We start from the raw sequence: 21,750 nt of genomic DNA, 5'->3' as shown, positions 1-21,750 counted from the left end.
TAAACAGAAGTTAAAAAGTGTGTGTGTGGGGGGGTGTAAATCCATTGCACAGGTCAGCCTGCTCTAGTCAAATCTGTTCTGAACTAACCAGATTCTCTAGGTAAGAGAACCTAAGTTTCACTGGTGTTAACATGAACACAGAGAAAGTTGAGTAAACAGAGTTTAGAATAAAATCAGGTCATAAAATCTAAGTCCAACAGCTCCCAGGTTACGTGTAACATGGTCACAGAAGTCTGCATGTGTTCAAGCTTTTGCTGGAAACACAAGAAATGCACAACTAGTACCTAACTACTTCAACATGAAAAAAAGAAAATAAAAAAAAAAATCACTCCTTCCCAGACAAGACAAACTTTGACTCGACCCTGCTTTGTTGGAAATACATTAAATACTAATGATAAGATAAAGAGGTGTTATGTACTGCTTGAAAAAGCATAACTTTAAAGTAAAAAAATCAATGCATAAAGCAAGACCCTGCTCAAAATAGGACACTATGCAGATCATCACTTCTGGACATCAAAGGCCAAACCTGTACACAACAAATACAACAGCAGGAGCATTTCAAAGGACCAAGCTCTAAATAAACAGTGTACTAGAGGACTTAAAATAAAAACAAAAGGCTTTTACCTCTTATAAGATAAAGAAAAAATCATAATTAAAATATATTAAAATAAACAACAACTATACACTAAATCTAACAGGATATTATTAAACAAAAATCAGGTTAAAACTGTTTTTCACAGTAGCAGAATTTGATGCTTATTAGGCAATGCAAACCAAACATGAATTACAATGATCTACAAATTTGGGAACAGTTACCATTTTCTAAGAGGGCTAACCAAGAAAAAAAACAACAGAAAAATCACATAATTTAGGTTACAAGCAACTTCTGTAAGTCAATATGAAAATATACTGTTGGATAATATGCAGAACTTGTTACGCAGGACCAAGATAGATTTGCATCTTTTATTTCATACCCCACACTTTGTCAGATCTGCATGTCTGACAGCTTATAATTTGTTTCAAGGTGTCTTGGAACAGGTCTGTGGTGTTACCAATGCAGGAAAAGAGATTATCTTAAACTCTTCAAGGCTGTAGCACTGACATTATTTTTCTTACCCAGTATCAAATACATTACCTTCCCCACCCTACCCAGCCCCAATTAAAGCCATAGTAGAGCAAATCACAAAAATGCTGGTTGGAAGGGACTTCTGGAGATCATCTAATAGAATCTCTTTCTCAGTGCAGGATCATCTCCCAACACCAGACCATGGCAACCTTGGCTTTGCCTGAAAAGCTGAATCTATTAAACTTCCAAGGATGGAGATGCCACAGCCTCTCTGAACAGGGAAAGCTCAAGTACTGAGTGTTATGATGTAGAGTCATGAGGACAAAGGCAGAAAATGTTATCTTTCTGGAGTGAATTGGTGCACCAGGTGAGACTGATTCTGCGAAGAAAATCCCCTGAAGTTTTATAAGCCAGAGCAGAATCCCAGTAGGCTGCGACAGAAAGGACCCTACCAATTCATTTTACTGCTCTTTTGTTACAGGCCAGCTTGCACTGAAACATGTGTTCTTCATGGTGTTACACAAACTAGTCACTTTGGGAATGAAATACAATTTTGAAACAGGCATTTTTCATGGGCACTCTTCCACATACAATCTGCCGGCCTCTCTATATCTGGGTAAGATACATCCTACCTTAAACAAGTCTGCATACACATGCAGTAAAAATAGGAGTTTCATGGTTTGTCTGAGTTTGGGGGGAGTAGTTTTTAAAATCACTAATCACAAACTGAAAATCCTTTCAAAATACAGTTTTACCCTTACAAAATATATTTTAATGGTAAACGAGCTAGGAAAAAAAAAAAAAGACTACTACAATGTATTTTGAAACGATATTAAAACAAAGAACATGCCTTGGGAAAGCAGTTAATAATACTAATTTTTCCCCACTGATTTCTTTGTTAGCACATTTTAGTTCTCTCCCTACAAACCTTGCCTTGTGAAAACTCACACAGAAACCAAACAAAGAATATCAGTCTAAATTACATGAAGACAATAACTGCAAAAGCTACTGCCAGTGAGGAAAGAGATCTTCAAGTTACTTCAAAATATTAGATGATTTATGAAAATATCCTAGTGCTCAATAAAACACTGCAAAATTCCCCCACAAGCAAAATGCTAGAAATTAAAAGGAAACGGACAGAGTAAAAATTAAATTAAATTAAACTAAACACATCATGATGCCTTTTTACAAATACCCAGCACACTAATCTTCAGTACTGTGTACAGTTTTATGCTGTGCTGGAAAAAGAAAACTATTAGGATTAGGGAAGAAAATCAAATGAAGAGAATGATCAGTGGAATGAAATGGTTTCTCTACAGAGAAAACTTCAACAAACTAAGCTTTTCAGACAGAAATTACTTATTTTTTTTTTCCTTGAAAAAAAAAATTGTCCTGAAGGACACCTTTACAGCCTCTAATCACTTCCTCTAAATTAGCCTGGATGTTATGTTGCCAGTTTAGTTTTGCCTGATAGTTTGTATCCTCCAGAAACTACTCACTGATTTGCTTGCCAATTTACTAATTTGCTCACTGCAATGTTGCCAAATGATTTATCTGTCTGCTTACTCCACCATGCTTCTTTAATCACAGCAGCAGTCTTCTCACTTCCCTCTCTACACAAGCCTCTTCTATCAGTCTTCCTGTCCTGCCCAACTATCCACTCCTCCTTTGCACCTCCGAATCACTCTGTAGGGCTACAAACCTGCAGAAAATAGCTTAGCACATAATAATATATATTTTTTTTAACATGCGCATATAAATACATATAGTGAACAAGCAGAACTGAGGTATGATCAAGTTACAGTGCAACTTCGTTTTTTTATCATGGTCTAATTTCCTGCTCTCCAGCCCACCCCTCTGCCATATTTCGTCTTAACCCAGGGATGGAGTCAGACATTCTTACTCATAATGAGAGGTATTCAGCTGAGACACTTTCCTCTGAAGTCAACGGGCAAGCTGTAAAATGAAGCAATACCATGTCTTCCATAAAGCACAATACACTTACAACCTTTCTACTACTAAGTTACGACAGGATTTTTTCTGTCTCTCCCCACCCCCACTTCTCCACAGTCTCCCTCTCAGAAAGAAGCTGCTGTTCCGTAACGTGGCAAATTCAGTCACCGGAACTGTGGCTTGGATTTTGAAGGCCAGAGGTACTCTGTGCTGCTGAGACACATTTCCTTGTTTCCATGGGGAAACAACTACGCCGCTAAGCAGTAAGTCCCGAAGATGCACTCATGCTCTTCCCTCGTGTTGTACTCACAGCATCCTCCACAGCTATTGGTACTTAAGAGACCCAAGACACTCTCAGATTAAAAATTCATAAACTGCTAATGGCACCAGAAACAGTCCCTCCCCACAAACCAGTCCTGCCCCCATGCACTCCCCACCCCCACTCCCAGTTATCCAGGCCTCTCCCCCTCCAAAGCACAATAATTTGTTGAAGTTTGCTTCAGTTTGTACAAGTTTTCTCTGAGTTTGTACTCATGGAGCGAGGTTACAAAACCAGCAAACAATTAGCATTTGCAGAAAGCAGATTCTTTACAAACCCATCCTCCTTTTCCCTTCCCAAATTTACTTGACAAACACAAAAATTGCCACCATTGTTTCAGGAAGTCGCTGAGCCACAGGTTGGTGGAAGCAGTGGGAGTATTTAGGGAGATTTATCGCTATGCTTTTTCCTGTCTTCATACTCTTTCCCAGGTATATGGTATCGATCACTGTCAGAGATCGCAATCTAGGCTAGAAGGAGCTATGCCTTGAGCCAGTATGCCCATCTGTTTCTCTCTCCTAGCTCTCAAACATATATTTCTGTGATATATTCATATCACAGCCTCTCACCTGGAATAACACTGCCTTACAGCAAAACGCAGATTTTTTTTTTCCTCTTTTTGATTTCATGGCTTCTCCCCTTCAAACCCATTCTCTTCTCTGAATCCTTCTCTCCACTGCAGTCATTAAAAGGAATCCTAGTTCCAAATATCCCTAAAACAAAAATTCTTCCTGCTTCACAGACTAATTTTACCAGCTTTAAAGCGTTGGCATGGCTAAGGAGCCAGAATTACACTCAGTGAACCAAGCCTTTGTCCAGCAAAGTTAACAGGAACGACATGGATTTCCCAAGGACAAGAATTAGCTTGCTCTGTAAGTAACAGCTGATACAATGCTTTTTTTCACCTTTTTTGTTCACATCTTCCTCTGTATGGCTTGTTTCTATTTGTCTAGCTGGAGAAGACTATATACTATAGAAAACCACATGCCGGTGAAAAGTAATTTCCTCAAGGGAATCCACCTTTATATTTCATGTTGACTTACTGATTTGATTTTCTATTATTTTAAGGCCTCTAAAAACAAACAGATTTCTTAAAGAGCAATGCACAGGGGAATAAATCAAACCATAATAAACAATTTTGAAAATGTTTCCCATACATTCAAAAAAGGTAACCTGTTTTTTCCACTCTATTCCTATATGAATCTTGTTTATCTTCTGATTTCAGCCTTGAAGCAGCTATCAAGTCTACTGCACATATTACAATTTAAAAAAAAACCCTGATCCCACTGTCACATTGCAGAGGAAATGTCAGTGAGACAACTTAATCTGTTAGTAAAAATAGCACTTTTCATAAAATAACTGGTCTTCATAAACAATACTGTGTTATTATCATGGTATTTTCATGTATTAAACCTTTGTTACAGTAATGATATGTAATTAATAATAAAATAAGTATTTTCAATTTTCTTGCATAAAAGAGGACAGTGCTAGTTAAGTATGCCTTAATGACTCCATCACAGATGTTCTAAACTGGTACTAACCACAAAAGACTACAACAAAAAAAGATTAAAAAAAAGTCTTAATTATTGAGGAATACAACAACTAACAAGAGTTATTACGCTTGCACTTTCACTTAAAACAAGAAACTAATCTGTGACTTGAGACACATTTCACCAAAGATGTAATTTGATTGTAGAGCCTTCAATATTTGGAAGAGTGAATGAGGAAAACAAAAACCTGAATTGGGCTTTGAGGCTGGAACTAAACTTACAAGTCTGCAGTTAGCTACAACAATGAAAAAAACCAGCCTTTTCCCTCCCTCATATACACTTCAGGTGCTTCATGCAAGTCACTCATATAAAATAAGGAACCCCATAATGTGTTTTTCACTAAATCTGAGTAACTGCAGAACAGAACATTTTAAATATCCAGTGTTTTTCAATGGGAATAATTTCCTATGGCTACTATTATTCACAATTACTAGTGATTTTCTACTTGCACCTTGTTATGCCCTTCACTTGCTAATTGCCTTTTTTATTATTGTATTGAAGTATGTTGCTTGTTAAAACACATCATGCTGAGTTAAATAATAGTGACTGCAGCTGCCCTCATCTTTAATATAAGTGAAGATAAAACTGCCTTGGAAAGAGACTGAAGTCTTCACAGCTCTGGCCTCAGGCCAGGGCTGGGTTTGGTTTTGAAGTCTACTCTGCTTTGAATAGAATTTGGCATACCCTCTGGCCTCTTTGCAAGCTTCCAGAATTGCTAACTCCAGTTCTGGTAAATAAGGTCAATTTGAAAATACTCAAACCTAAGTGTACTGAGAAAAAAAACCTGCTATGCAGCCCTAAATTAGTGAAGTAGATCCTAAGCAAGCAGCCAGCTGACTGGCACACTTAGCATTTAAATTAACTACAAATATCTGTATTTTATCTATCTGCTATATATATACTCCAGCAACAGGAAATAAACCAATAAAGAACAAACTAGCATCCTTTTTTGCTACTCTTAATCCGATTACAAGAAAGCAAAATTCACAGAAACGGACTGCAAAACTTTCCTGTCCCACTGGCTTTGATGATGATTTGTACTGCTCATGCGACTTGCTCAATGCTTTTAGATAATTTGAGGCAATATCAAACACTGAAAAGGATATGGTTCATTTTATTCTAAAATTATTAAATAAGAGAAGATATCCTATAAACTTTTTTTTAAACTGTAATATCACAGTTGTTGCTTTTTATGTAAGACTTGGTGGAAAACAATTGTAGTTTTCTCAGAAGAAAACTTTAAGATCTTCTTTTACTGTTTATGGTTCTTTTTGATTCCAGATGGATCAAAAATTTAACTGCTGGTTATAATTAATCCACATGATACTTTAAAGCATTGAAATATTGTGATTTCAAACATAAAAGACATAAATATATGCATATATAATATATTAAAAAACATATTAAAATCACTTTATATGCCCATCTCCCTTGAGAAGAATCTTTGGGTTTTTTAATTAAAAAATAGGAAGGGGAAGAAAAAAGGCTGTAACACTAGAGAACTAGTTTTAACACCATGCCATGCATGCAGGTAGTATTTCTACCTTCTTTTCATTAATAAAGACAGGCATTGCACTAGATATTCAGGCAAATTGCTTATTGGAGGCATAGCTGCATGTGTTCAGATTCTGTGGATTCAGATCCAGATTCTGTAAGACATCAAATCCCAGGGTAAAAGCTGCCACCAAAAAAGGGTCATTGACCAGCTCCTCTATATGTGAATCAATATAAGCACTTGGCAGACCTCAGCTATAAAAGCAGTACATGAAAGAGCTCATCTGTCAAGAGCAAGGTCCTAAAGCCAGCAGTAACAACTGATGTCAATCCCATGAACTCACACAGGGAAGAGTGGACAAAAGTAACAAATATAGTGACATGCAAACTGTGCTGCAACACACAGGAACTTTAAAAGTGTAAAAGCTCAAAGTTTCAGAAAAAAAACCCAGAAATTCAAGTAAACATTACAATGTAAATTCAGGTTCCATACACGTACTTGCCAATGTAAAGATAAACTTTGTGATCAAGGGTGGTGGTGGGGTGGTAGCATTTTGTTGTTGTTCTAATTTGTTTAAAGGAAGCATGACTACTGCTCATCTCATACAAGAGCTGGTTTTACTGTGAGGTTCTGCCATGGACTTGCATTTGCTACTGGTGTTGAGGCCCCTGCCTCAGGAGTTGGGATGCAGGTAGAATAGAGGCTGGGAGCTGCAGGAGAAAGGACAATTATACACCTGAAACAGGTGGAGCCCATCCCACATGACTATCTTCTAGCTTTATGCAGGTCCTTTCACCCAAAGACTTGCCACAGAAATGTGCAGTCCTTATTTTATAGAAGCACTGGCTTGAGAGCCTGAAGGCTAATTAATAAAGGTTCATTCACATTTATTGTCTAAGACAATGGGATTTTTAAATATGTTTCATCATGTTTTATACTTTAAAAGACAAGTCACACTGTAGACACCTCAATTTGAGAGCCTTTAATCAGCGGACTATGGGTATCTGTGTGTTAGTTCCACATGTGTAAATGTAAGTAAACACTGTTGTTCTGTTTCTCCATATAGTGATAAATTACTCAGGTATTGCAACAATAAACATGAGGAGACCCATAAAAACTTCATGTGTGGGGTGGAGGGCTGTGACATATAATAAATGTGTATTTACTTATCATATGGCACTGTTAAATTTTTAACAAGCAGATCAACACAAAATATTGAACTACTGACCAGTTGACCTCCAGCTATTCCAGTGCACCACACCAGACAAAGCTCTCAAAAAAATCAGACAGCCTTCAATTAAACACACATTTAAACCAGAGGAAATAAAACTGAAACCTTAATTCAGAAATGTCTCAGTTGTCAAGAATCTGGAACTATCAGAACATCCTTTCATGGCAGCTCTCATACCTCATTTTCTCCTTACACAGCGCTTGCCTCCCAGGCAAGGCATATCCATGGACTGAAGTAAACAGTCATCTACAACTCAAACACCCAGCCCTCAATTACACAGCATCTTAATTCATACCAAAGCTGTGAATATAAATCTTGAAACATTCATGTTGCACGTTCAGACTGAACTCATACCTAAAGATGTGTTCCATTCTGTGCCTAAATCAAGATACAATCAAACCTAAATCTCAGCTGGGAAGCAACAAGGAACAACATCTTAAACCAAGCCATGTCTGATAAAAAAGAACACACTCTGCTCTGCTCGTGTGTGGAGTCAAAATTAATTAGCTGAAGACACTGGTAAAGGAATGGTGTTTTGCTCCCTAGGAGTTCTAAACAAGCAGCCAGGGTAGTGACCTATTTAGCCCAGGCTTGGAAACAAGCACAAGCCTGTCATTGCAAACATCCGTTATTAGCCTCTTATTAAACAGAAGAGACGACAAACCTGCTATGTTCTCGATAGTCTGCTCTGAAATGGAAACCAAGGAGGAAGATAGTGATCTAGGAGAGGGGCTGTGCTTAAAAACCTGGTATGTGAATCAGGGTACCAGAAATTAGCATGAAAATACTGCCTCCCCTATACACAATAATTTTGAGTGCTTTAGAACATTTCTGCACAGTACTCCACAGGCAGGCCCAGGCTTGCTTTGTGCATGATCCAAGCCAGGTCAGATGCAGGCTGGCTCTGAAGCACAAGACATGCAGCTAGGCTGGAACAGTGGTGAGTCTAAAGTAAAACATCCCTGTCCCTTCCCTTAGCACAATTTGTGAACTTGGACCCAGAATTGCACACAACTGTGGTTCAGATTGGGCTTGTGTCCACCTGATGCAGCAGCAAAGACCTGAAGCCCCCAAAAGCAATCCTCTACCCCTTGCCTGCTACATTGCTAGCTCTGCACAGCACTGGAGCACCACTGACTTTAAATTGTTAACTGAAATTAATTGCCAACAGAACTCAGTCAGAGAGTCCAAAACGAAATAAATGAATGAGTGTCTCTGTTGATTACGACCACGGTTCTGGCACACTTTCATAATGAAATTAAGCAAACATTAACTTCTGCAGGGTCAGATATTCTTACAGCTTCTAGTTCTGTTTTGCTTATCATGTATTTTGTTCCTAGTAGGGTCAGATTCACTGAGCAACATTAATACTGTTCTGTATGCTGGAATTGAAATAATATTAAAAGAAAACATTGTTCTGTATTTTTATAAATAGATCTTGATAGAATTCACTAAAAAAATTGTTTTTAAGAAATTGCCATGGAAGTAAGATTCCAAAAGTAACACTCTGGGGGTCATTTTGAACTAAAGTGGACTTGTTCTGAAAATGTTCAAGTCTTAACATTTGACTTTTGTCCATTATTTTGTTTAAGGCAAAAACATCTGTAGAAGCTAAATTCTGCATTCTCACTGATGGAAAATTGGCCATTTATTTCTGAAAAAAAAAAAAAAAAAATCCATAGAAATGTTTAAATTGTTCCCAGAAGAACACAAGGAGAGTCACACTGGTTCAGGCTAGTGATCAATTTAATGAAACCTGTTGATGGGAAAAGCAAGTTCATGAGTAATTAATTTTGCCTTGTCTTACCACGATGCTATTGGCATTGCCAAAATGGAAGATTTAATGGTATAAGGTTCACATGCTGCTCAAAATACAAATAATTTGAGGACAAAGAATGCAAAAGATCTTGCCAATTTTATTATGCAAATTGAAATGAAAAAGCTTTAAAACCTGATCATACCAGGATATTTCCCTAAGGACAAGGCATGACCCTTGCATTATGCTTATTGGAAGATTTAAACATCTTAGTCAAATTCGTGAAATAATAAAAAGTTGGACAAACTTCTAAAAAAATAGGGCTAAATCCTTTTTTGTTGAAACCACTTCTCAAGCCATCAGTATGGTATCTTAAGGAGAACTGAGTTTCAGAAGCTTTATAAGATCATAAGGTAGAATAAACCATACAATTCTGTAATAACAATGATGTTCAACAACAATAATTGTACAGCCAAGAACATGGTTTATAATTTATACAATTTAATAAAAGAAATGCCAAAACACTGGCTTCTACTTTAAAATACTGCCTTATGTGGTACAGTAACAATTTTAGACCTAAAGTACATATTTTTATTTTATTTTTAAAGTAGTCTAATGAGAAAATTTTCTCTCAGTTGATGTGATATCAGAGAAAACTGCAATTTATATAAATGCATCTCTGTCTTCAAATTTTCTGCAAGATATGATTCAGCAAAACAAGTGAACAGACTTGTAGATGGTTAATCAGCTAAGATTTAATGGTCTATGACACCAGAAGTGGAGAACCAAGACATCCAGTGTTCACTTCCAGTCTTAAAAAATTCACAAACCTACATAAGCTGAATTATATGTAGGAACCATGTTCATATATTTGGTATCAAGAGCTAAATAATTTACCCTTCTGCTTATAAAAAAAGGCTTTTTCATTTAAATTTGGGTTAAGGTTCCAAACATGGGTCTAGTTTCCTTTTTCTGTGAGAGATTTGGGCATTGTCTGGCACCTGATAAGTTCCTTCTTACAGAGATAATTCTTAATGTAATCAATCCACTTCTCAGAACTTAACGATTTTCTTAATAAAAAAAGGCATTTTAAAAAGATTTAATTCCAACTTTCAAAAAAACATGACTATAGCTAGCTATCATAAAAGCATGGACATTAGAGTTATGCGCAGTATCAGTCACACCTATGCTCTATAGTCCATATACTCTCTATTACTTACTGCCACATCTTTCAAAGATCACTTCAAACTAGCTGCCACTGCATCACTCAGCCCATTAAACAAACCACCAGATCCTTTCCAAAAATCACTGTTTTCTATGAACTTTCCTGTTGATATGTACTGCATTCTTTGCTCCTATGTGTATGACCTTGGATATGGTTGCATGAAAATATTTTTTTTCTTTTTAAGAGAAGACAATCTACAAAATGTTGTGAGAAGACTGTTCTTTGAGACAGAACTGATGCAGTAATATCCAATATTTTTCTGAGCAATGATTTTGCATTTACTCCTAAGACTGATGAAACTGTCAAATGGCACCAGACTTATGACCACCTTCCATAAAATGCTACAGGAACTACTTTTCTAGTTCCTAATCCTTTTGACATATGCCATCCTGACGATGCCCAGTACTATTTTTTAGTTAGATTGCAGGTCATAATTTTTAACACCATGTGGATTGCATCTAACCAATTGCTTTTCTTATTATATGTCATTTCATTTGATTTCAATGCAATCTTAATATAAATTCTTTAGAAATTAAGTAACTATTATACATAGACACTACAGAAATCTGTAGCTAACTAGAAGAGTTCTATAATATTTCTGTGCTTCCTAGTCTAGCAATGTGCCTGCAGGTCCAGAGAACCTTCCAGCCTTTCAAGGAAACTGTATCATGCATGATACGTGTATTCACGGATTAAGCAGTGCTTATTATCTATTACTTTAATAACTTACCCATAACCCAACTCTATCACACTAAACTTTTCAAGACATTCAGAATAAACAGTCTCAGCCTGACCAAGGACCCATTGGTATCATTGGAGTCTTTCACGATTACTCAGGTGGTCTTTGGAACAGATTCACTCTTATCGGGTTGTTGACAAAATGATGGTTGTTGGAAAATAATGATTTCAAACATTATCAACCGATCATTCTTACCGATTTAACGCAAAAGCATAATGAAATTTAATGTTGTGTTGATCAGCCAGATCGCAGGTAGGAAGCATTTCTAGTGTTTCTACCAGCTTCACCATAGCATCATAGTCCTGGTATGAATTAAAAAAAAAAAGAAAAAATTAAAGCCAAAAGAAAATAAACTGAAAGCAGAAGAAAGCATCACTACAACGTATCATGACTGCTGGACAGTATCTCAGGTGACTGTTCCTGGAAAAGTCAGTGACACAGATTCTGGGTAAGGAATTAAACAGGGATTTTGTCTGTCCACATCAGTACTTGCCTCTTCCTCACCTCAATGCCATGGCCCAAATCATGGAATCCCTCTGGCCAGTTTGATTGATTACACTCCCAGCACCAGGAAAAAAGACGTGACAAGTCTTGCTCTTTCAGGCCTTATTAAGGACCTCTGATGAATGACACTTCATCAGATTGTCACAGACTCAACCACAGTTCATTCTGCCATGTGTCAGCCGTTTGTGCGTTCATTTTGGCTTCTCAGGGGTAACCTGCACATACACTGCTGAAGAGGCCAGTTTACTGACACCACAAATGGCCTCACATTACTTAATTTGTTGATTCAAAACTGTTTCAAGATGTTTTCGTTTCTCAAGGGAGAAGACCTTTCAAAAGAATGCAAATGATCACCAGGGCCAATCAAAATGAAGCTGAATAAAGTGCTGCAGGAAAATACGCATCTCAGATCAGTTGGGTAGTGCAGGATAATGTGGTCACCCACTTCTCTCATGACCCATTTACACTAATGAAATAACCAACTTAGCTCCTGATGGAAAAAAAATGTCAATGGAATTGTTGGAAGTATACTTCAAAAGGAATGTCAAACACAAACTGTCAGATTGGAAATACAGGCTGTGTTTTAGCAAAAACAGAACTTACTTTAAAAATAAAATCAAGAAAAAAAGATGCAGCTATATTTTAAAAATAAGTTAGTGTTTGTCTGCATGACAGTTCTCAACTTAGGCACCTTTGGCCAATACAATGGTCAAAAGAAATGTACTTTCTTCATTTCTAAATATATCTGACTATAGGAGTGAGAGAGGGAAGGGAAAAGAAAACTTTTTGCTTCAGATTTTTTTCTCTCTCTTTTTTTTTTTTTTTTTTTTTAAAGGAGGTTAAAATCAATGAAAAACAAAAGGAGGAGACCTCAGGAAGTCACCTAATTGGTGTCTCTTGTTCATAGGGAAAATAAGTAAGAGTCTAAGGCCCCTTAAGTTGCCCAACAGACAAGTCAAGCTGTTAAACAATGTAACAATTTAGTGTCAGTTTTGAATCACTGTTTAACAAACAATGAAGTACAACAAAACGAGCAAGCAAAAATCCCATGATAAAATAATCTTCCTTAGTCTTTAGGAACATACCTGAATATCTCTGTAAGAAAGAAGCAGGTTTATGACTATGTCAGAAGTCAGCACTTCAGTATTATCCATACGAAGCTTAATCCTGGCCAGCTCCTTAGCCAGTTCATCTCCTTGGTACTTTTCTCTAGCTTTTCTAATATCATTTAGCAGTGTTTCTTTATAATAGGCACTAAAGAAAAAAAAATAGACATATGGGAAGAAGACTGTTTGATGCTTCCTATGAAACACGGTTATATTTCTAATAAAAAGCACGATTTCTAATAAAAAGTACCATTTTCTTAGTGAGTTGCACATCAAACATTTCCATGTTTTTCCTTAACTCACCATAAATATTCCACCTTACCCCATCTCAGACTGTGGGGATAGGTATCAATGTGTTTATAACCAGGACTGTGAGGTAATTTTATCACCACAGTAAAATTGGGGCATTTGTTTGCCCCATTACTGACCACAACAGATGTGGTACTTGGTAACCTAAAGGCAGCTGGAATAATTGGGATAATAAAGTGTCACAGAGATGAAAGACCAATGTGATGTAAAGAGGAGGTACGTGACTTTATCATGAATGGAAGAGGCTTGCAAACAAAGAAAGTAAAACAAAAATAAGCCACCAAAAGCTGATTTAATTGCAATCTGTTTGATGAACATAATATAGAATGTAGGTAGGATCTATGTAAAAGCCCCCAGTAAGTGCACCTTATTTATGCTAACGTCAGTGCACAACACAATACCGGAGCTTTTGTAGAATAAAAAAAATAAAAAATCATATATAAGTTATCAATATGACAGTTATAAACAACCTGGACAGGCTACTTAGGGGTAACTTTTATCTGGAGCAGCTTATGGAATCTCTAGTTTGGAAGTTAGCAGATGTCAGCGGACAGATACTCAAGCGCATACAACGCATTTTTGTTTACAAATGAGTACTGCAAAGTATTCAACTTTGCTTAGCATAAGCCCTACACATGGCAAACAAAACTAAAGCTCTCTGTCCCATATACATTATATCTTACATATAACATGTAAGATATGCTTATAATACAAAGCAGCAAGGTCACAGTAAGCATTATTTGAAAGCATTTAATAGTTGTTTTACTGTCAGCAGAGGTTGGGCCTAATTCACCATAGATTTCCAACCTCAGGTTTCTATCCAGCATTGCCTTCTACCAGCCTAATCACAGGTAGTTCTTCTTGTGCTAACCAAACGAAATGGGGAGAATGGGGTAATGTTTTTCAAAGCATCCAAATGATTTAGGAATAGGAATCTCACTTTCAAGAATTATGCAACACTTAACCTCTTCAAACTTATTCAAACTTTTGGCAGGAATGAGGGATCATCTAGCTATATCTTCTTCTTCACTGGGATTTACCACAACAATGTCTAAGTCTGCAGCTTTACAAACACCTCTTTCAGGCACTTCAGCCTGAAAATGAGAAAAAGAAGAGGCTTTACTATAGGACTTCACAACACAATTATCAAACCAAAATCATCCACAAGCCTGGTCATAAACATCAGAGATGAAGTATACAGGTAGCTTTGGTCAGCTGGTGCCCAGAGCACCATTTCACAATGACACAAACACTAAGTGGTACCAAAATTTACTACTAACAGGACCAACTGTGCTACTAGTTTCATGAGTCTGCACTGCTAAGTACAGCTCTCCTATATGCTGACCAACTCTACTGAGTATGCTGACCAACTCTATTGAGTTTCTGCCTCTCCTCTTGTCCTTTCCTCAAAGTGGGCTGGTGTCACCTGCATGTAGCCTCCCCTCTAGCACTGTTTTGGAGAAGCGGGAGGCAGCCTGTGCTTCTTCAGGCCAGCAATATTCCAGCCACTGCCCAGCAAGGTGCCAGAGAATAGCAGGCCTACCATGGATGGAGGTGTAAAGGACAAGGTGTGTGCGGAGAGGGTCATCTGTGTGATCCTAGGAGTGGGACCAGGTGAGAAAAAGAGTTATTTAGATGGCAATGGGGAAAGAGAAAGATATCAGAAGGCACTCAGTCCTACCTCACACTTCAGAATGCTAGGAAAAAGAAAACCTAGAAGCTCAGTCTCTTCCAGTGTTTTTCCAGAAATACAAACAAAACCAGACTAGCTGCAGGGTATAGGGTGAGCAATCAAGAAAGAGACACTTCCATCTTCAGCCCCAATCCTCAAAACTCCAACAGTCGCTTGCAGAAGTAGGTGAACAGTATCATGTTTATTCGGTGATATCAGAAGGCTAGTGTTAAAAACCAAACCAAAACAAAAAACAAACCAAAACAAAAAACAGACCATGGAAGTTACATTTGATTAGCCATTACTGCAATACGTATATATACACTTATTTGGTGACAGTCTTTGGCTTTGAGCTCTATGAAGAGGCTGTGATCTCATGTCCTATTACAAACTGATGCGTTGTAATTTATCCTTAAGCACTTTACCTTACCCATGGACCAACTTTGCTTACGTCAATCAATTTCTAGCATAACATGGTTAGTTAACTGCAACAGTTGCAGGACATCACTGCAGGAACCAGTAAAGTTAGCAGCTTCTTTTAGCACTATATAAAGTGCAGTGAAAAAATAAATGCTATTAGAGATTCTGCATCTTTTTTCATAACATTAAAAAGAGACTATCAAAGATTCTGGGGGTGTATGTGTTGTAAAATTACCATGATGTAACATGAACATCCTTGAGAAGGCTGATAAACTTGTCCACCAGTGGGACACAAAGTGGCCCCAGGATATTGTCCCAGTTGGGTTGTATGTACTCAGAAGCTCTTCGTTGGGCATCACTTTCACAGCAAAAGTAGTCAGCACAAGGTGTGACAATATATGGAATAAAATAATAATTGCCACTGGAAGCCTAAAAGAAAAACAGGCACAGTTTAGAAAATAAATTAAAGTGAAAACATGCTTGTATATACGCAGAATCTTTTACTGTCAGACAAAACAGCTAGATTAGGACTGGTGCACTCTGAAGCTTTAGCACAGTGCAAGCATTAAACTCAAGGAATTTTCCATGGAAGAGTTACAATATTAGCAAGGGTGACGAATAAGGGTCCAGCTCTGTTAAGCAGCAATACAACAAAACTGTTCAGTTTTTTAATGTGATGCACAGACCCCAATAGGGTCTGACAGTTACAAGCTAACCTTCTGCTCCCAGATTTGTGGGGTCAGAGATATACTTGCATCCTCTCAGCTCACTCTGTGCTAGGAAGGATATGATGCATAGCTCCCCACAAAGAGAGAGAGATACAGAAACAGAGGCATTGGAAAGACTAAACATTAGAGATGTTTAATCCACAGGAGTCTACAAAACATTTGCTGCATGCTGCCATCAGACACCAAACCAACCAACCAACCAAACTTTGACATGTTTTGTAATATATTTAAGACTTCTAACACAACATTCTAGAAGTAACCCCCAAAAATTCTTAATATGGCACATTAAAAAAAAAGTAAACACGATCAAGGTGCTGAAAGCGGAGAGGAAACTGGAAATGCCCTTCAAAGCACAAGACCAGCAACTTCAGTCTCCAACTCCTGAGCAAGTCCCCCAAAACCAGAAACTGCAAACCCACAGCTACTAGAAGTACCAGTACCCCATCTGGAACTACAGTAATTCTCTGTTGTTAAAAAAACAAAAGTAAACTGCATTCCAGAGTAACTAGATAGGAACACTGACACATGAAGATGTGTCAGTATGACACATCTAACACAATCAACTACCAATAAATACCCTTCAACTGCCACCTTGGGGATATCAAGGCATCAGACATGTACAGCAAAATCATACCTTTAATTTTTTTGTATCATCTAAGCCTGCAGTAAAGCCGTAGCCATTTAAAGAGACCTTAAACAATTGGAGAACACTGAGATGATGGGAAGAATGGATATGAAGACGGCATATTTTTATATGCATTAATAAAATAGACAAGAGAAATAAGAAATAAACTGTTCATAGAAAGTTAACAATGTAGGGCATGTAGTTACTAAAAATAGAGATGGAAAAAAACCTGTATCAGTACATTCTGTTGCTGAACTGAGTCTGTAAGGATTTAGAATTTTAAATTATTTCTAATAGATAAAGATCAAGCCACATTCTTTCCTCATAAACCCTATAGTACAGTGTCTCTGTTGTAGCAATATAATTATCTGTTGCAGTGTTATCTTTACTTCCTACTAAAAAAGTTGGAAAAATTGCAACCCAAACCACCAGTATGTTAAAACAATTTAGTCTCGGGTTTATTCAAATAAACACTCAGTTCAGTGCAATACAAAAGCTGCTTGTATATAAACTTTATTCCTAAACCTGTTCTTGCAATGGAAAGAAAAAATCCAATTTGAAAGTATGATGTATCTTGTCACACAAAGAGAACTGCAATTATCTACTGAAAAAGCAAAGTAATTTTCAGAAAAAAAACTAAATGACATGTGAAACATTGTATTAATCTTATTCAGCCACCATCTCATCTATTTGACTTTGATAAAAATATGTTTTTAATTGCATACATTTCAGTATCCAAAAAGAGGTGAGAAATCAATAACAGATACATTTTCATGTGCTGAAGCCAGGAACCTCATATATATTTGAGCACATCACCTTGTCTGAAAAGCAACCAGCTCCAATTTTCCGGTTTCTTCTGTCCAATATTTGCATATAATAAATTATAAAGCCCCTTCACACATGGTGTGTGGCCTTTCTAATAGAGCCTTTCTTATCTTCACTATGTAAAATATGAGTTCTGTCCATCTACTTTTCTTATGCTATCAAGAGTTAAAGATAGCTAAAAATATAATCTTTGCTTCTTCTGATTGTCTACTGAAGGATGCTGGACTCTGACACCAAAAGCAAATCGTGAAAATTACTGTCCTGTTATACACCAACTGTTGCTTTTTAAAATAATGAATAAATGGCACAGGTATGTATGAAATAACATATGGTAATTCTAGCTGCAAATATATACAATCTATAACTTATGACTTAATTGTAATAGAATTATAACTTCATAGCTTATAGACTGCATGCTGAATTGCTTTATATCAGGATTAGTAGTTAAGCCATTTTTATTGTCTCATTTTGAGAAATTTTTAGGTTACAATTACAAAAAAACAAGTAGACTGGAGAAAAAAAAAAGTCCTCAGTAACTCATCTTTCAGTAAATAATATATACCCATTATGCTAGCAACGAAATTACTATATTCAATCACAACTTTAAAATTTATCACAAAAAGAACCAAAACCCTGCCCCCCTCCCCACCCCAGGAAATACTGCAAGTAAGTTGAGAAAGGGACTTTCCTCAAGGGAGCATGGCTAAAGGAATTACTAAGTACAGAGCCATGCCTTTGCTGAAGGGCTGCCAAGTTAGGACCACTTTGGCCATTTTTAGGCTCTAGGCAAAACAGGTGAGATGTAGAGTGTTTTTTGTCTTAAAATACTCCTTTAAACATTTTGGTAATGCTGTTAAAAGTAAACTTTTGACCATAATAATGTAAAGGGGTTTTTGAATTGTACTGCCACTACAGTTATTTTGGTGCAACTCTCACTTGGTGGCAGAGACACTACGTTAGAATTAAAGGGTGGTTTTGGGGTTTTTTTCAGATAAATAATGTCGAGTAAAATCTCTGCATTTTCAGAGAGGGAATTATGCCCACAGCTAATAGCACAATTATTTCACTTGAGCCATGCAGGCCATTTTGCCACTTATTCATGCATCAAGAGTATGAGGAGTGCTTACCCTAACTTACAAAGCAGTTGGAAGGAAAAGATGTAAGATAACAGAAAATGAACTGCATTCACTCAAAGAGGTCACAGACTTCTGAGTGTTCAGGGAGTTTAATCCACTACTGTCTTAAGAATGAAGGTTTTCACAGAAGTTTTCTGTGACATCAAATTCCTACCCATCTTCTGATACATGTGTCTAAGATGATATAAACTTAAAATACTCTGTATATTCAAATTTAGAACAGAAAATACAGTTATGTAAAGACTGAGAAGAGAGATTATGACAAACCAAACGTTCTAAATGTTTGAGATTTATCTTGCAAGGAACAAGTACTCCAACATTACAATCTCTTTGAAGGAAAGACCCTGCCAAGCACGGTCCTTAAAGTATCCTTATACATTTTTAAATGCCTAGAAACACAGTAATAAGATGGCATATCTATTCAACAGAAAACAGATTTAAAGTGATACATCCTTTTCCTATCAGATTACCACTGTGGTATTCAGGAGGTACTTGAACCAAAAGAAAAGGTTTGTGGTTGGCAACCTATTCCAAATTGAAATAAAACAACGAAGAGGAAAACACCACCAAAAACCAGCATAAGAATCAAAAAGACAGACATGACACATGAATAGAGATATGATTAAAGAAAGAAACAACAGAAAATTAATATAGGTATTTATAGCAAGTCCATATTTACAAGGCCAAAAAAAAAAAAAAAGTGCAATACTTTGCCACCCAGAATGTAAAATTTCTCTGTCTACATGACTTAGTTGTCTATAGATCTCTTGTGTCATCATTAAGGTGCTTTCAAGTCTTAGTTATATGAACCTGTCGGACTCATTGTCTGATTAGTTAACTATAATCCAACCACTACAAGTATGTATCCCTTGAGATAGTAACATTTCCATAAAAACTAACTTACAGAAATTAATTTTAAAAGCCTTAGTTTTCATTATGTCAATATTAACAGTGTCCTAATTTATGATTGGAAACATTAGAGGTAATATTTACTGGGTTACCCATTGCCTTTGTACTGTTCTTCTCCCCAAAAGAAAAATGATTGTCTGTATGTAAAACGTTCTTACTCCTCTTTCATTCTGTGCCCTTTTGCAAACCCTTTTAATACTTCTGCTGCCTCAGGCTTTTTTAGAAATATATATTAAATGACCATATAATACAAACTTTTATATATTGTAAAATAGTCAGAAAATAAAAAATAGAAAGTTATTCTTCAATACTGCTTCTTCAGATTATTAAATTCATATAATATAATCGTACTTTGGAGTCTTGGCTCTCATTTCAGTCCATTGGGGCTACTAAATTGGAGATTATGAGTCCAAATGCCAAAATCTTTCTATTTTGTTTTCTTAAAAGTTCATTGCCTTGAAACAGCAGATAGAGTCTAATTTATACAGCTACTGAAACTCTGAAGAGACTTTCTGCCAATTACAATAAAAATTGATTTTTCAACATAAAAATTCCTTGTGGCAAGGATAAATTGCAGTCCTGTTCCCTTTAGATCAAGAAGAGTTTTTGCTAATGACTCCTCCATGGCCCAAACATTATTCTCTGCTTACTCTAAGAGCTACTACAGGATTTAATGAAAAAAAAAAAAACAACCACACAACAAAAAACCAAAACCACCCCCCCCCAAAAAAAACCCAAAAAAACCCCACCCACCACATTTAAATACCTGAAAATACTACATCAGGCCCACAGGCCTAAATATACTGTAATAAACCTTTTCACTTAATAACCAGCTTAATTTTTTTAAAATATCTTCCCTGAAAGCAATTAACAGGGTTATTCAAATTTCTTCAGGCATACCATCAATTAAAGAAAATTTAACTTTTAAGTCTTTCTCCTTATACTCTGTACTTGCCATAATAGTTTTTCCAGAGTGGGAAGTTTTAGTTAGTATTTTCAATGCCACATTCAAACAAACTGAAAGGATCCAAGTATGTATCTCAAACCATGCGTAACCAATGCCAGATCTATTGCCAGAAGGACTGTACATTTTCCTTCCTGACTCCAGCGGTTTTTAAAAAGCCCCTTGTGCACTCTTTTCTTCACTCAATCTTCGACTTTTTTTATGCAACATTCCTTAAGATTCTGTAAAGGGAGAGGAAATTTCCCTATTGGGAAAAATTATCAAGGATAGCAACAAAATATTGCACCAAAACAGAACAACTTTCCCATGGATTTTGTCTATTACATTGGTTTGGGGGCATATTTTTTTTAAGCAATTTTTTCTTTAGAAATTCCTTGAAGCTTCATTTCTCTTGTAAACCAATGCTTATCTGACATCTAAGGAAACTCCAAAGCACAAGCCCATTTTCCATAGATAAATTTATTTTCCTGTACCCTATAGTCCAGTAGCATCCCCTGTACCCTCAAATCTTAATTTTTCTATGACACAGTAAACAAACTGTTCTGCAAGACTGCACATTTGCAATTTATTTTATCAAAAATAATTTTGACAGCAACTAGAAAGCTGTGCATACATCCTCAGTAAAATTAGCAGAAAATAGTCCTCAAAGCTCAGAGCAGCTCTATAGAAGGAAACCTAACTGATGGGACACAGAATCTTGACCTTGAATTTTATGCCAGGGCAATTCTTTCTTGGGAACTGAACTCTCACAGCCAATAATTCTTTCCTTTTGTATCCAGGTATGCAATAAATTATCAATACAGAATTTTAATTGCTTGTTTGTGGGAGTCAAGTAGAACTGAATCACATTCCCCATCTTATCTCTGAAAACTGCATTCCTGAATGGCAGAAGAAAGGAGGGAAATTCTACCTTACACTCTTTTTTTCAGACAGTAAATTATTAAATCTCTCAGACTCACATCACCACAGCATGCTGCTGTGTAATTCTTGCTGTTAGATCAGCTGTAATCAGGCTAAATCTCAAATGAATTCCTGGCCTTTTTTCTATGCATTTTCTTCAGCTTTATGTCCAGTTTCCTTGCTCTTGCCTCCTCCTTGATGCTGAATTAGAATAACATTTTCTTTACAAGGAAAACATCCATTTTCTTCAAGGTTTACTTGTAATATATGGAAGAAAATCACCCCAGACAATACACTAGACATTCATCTTCTCTGCAT

The 21,750-nt window shown here is 36.6% G+C and overlaps 1 protein-coding gene across 1 annotated transcript in view; it reads right to left on the bottom strand.

Moving 5' to 3' along the window:
* The window catches only part of MAP3K15 (mitogen-activated protein kinase kinase kinase 15), an 87,261-nt gene that overhangs the window by 35,265 nt on the left and 30,246 nt on the right, over positions 1 to 21,750 (bottom strand). Inside the window, exons 4-6 of the mRNA XM_040582567.1 lie at positions 15,581 to 15,774; positions 12,924 to 13,092; positions 11,530 to 11,636 (exon numbers count right to left, since the gene is read on the bottom strand). Coding sequence (XP_040438501.1) covers positions 11,530 to 11,636; positions 12,924 to 13,092; positions 15,581 to 15,774 — 470 coding nt within the window. The remainder of the gene's footprint in view (positions 1 to 11,529; positions 11,637 to 12,923; positions 13,093 to 15,580; positions 15,775 to 21,750) is intronic.

Source organism: Falco naumanni, chromosome 2, assembly GCF_017639655.2.
Source record: "Falco naumanni isolate bFalNau1 chromosome 2, bFalNau1.pat, whole genome shotgun sequence".
Classification (NCBI taxonomy): domain Eukaryota; kingdom Metazoa; phylum Chordata; class Aves; order Falconiformes; family Falconidae; genus Falco; species Falco naumanni.
Note: the sequence above shows the minus strand (reverse complement) of the source record. Positions and strands in the feature narration are given on the sequence as shown.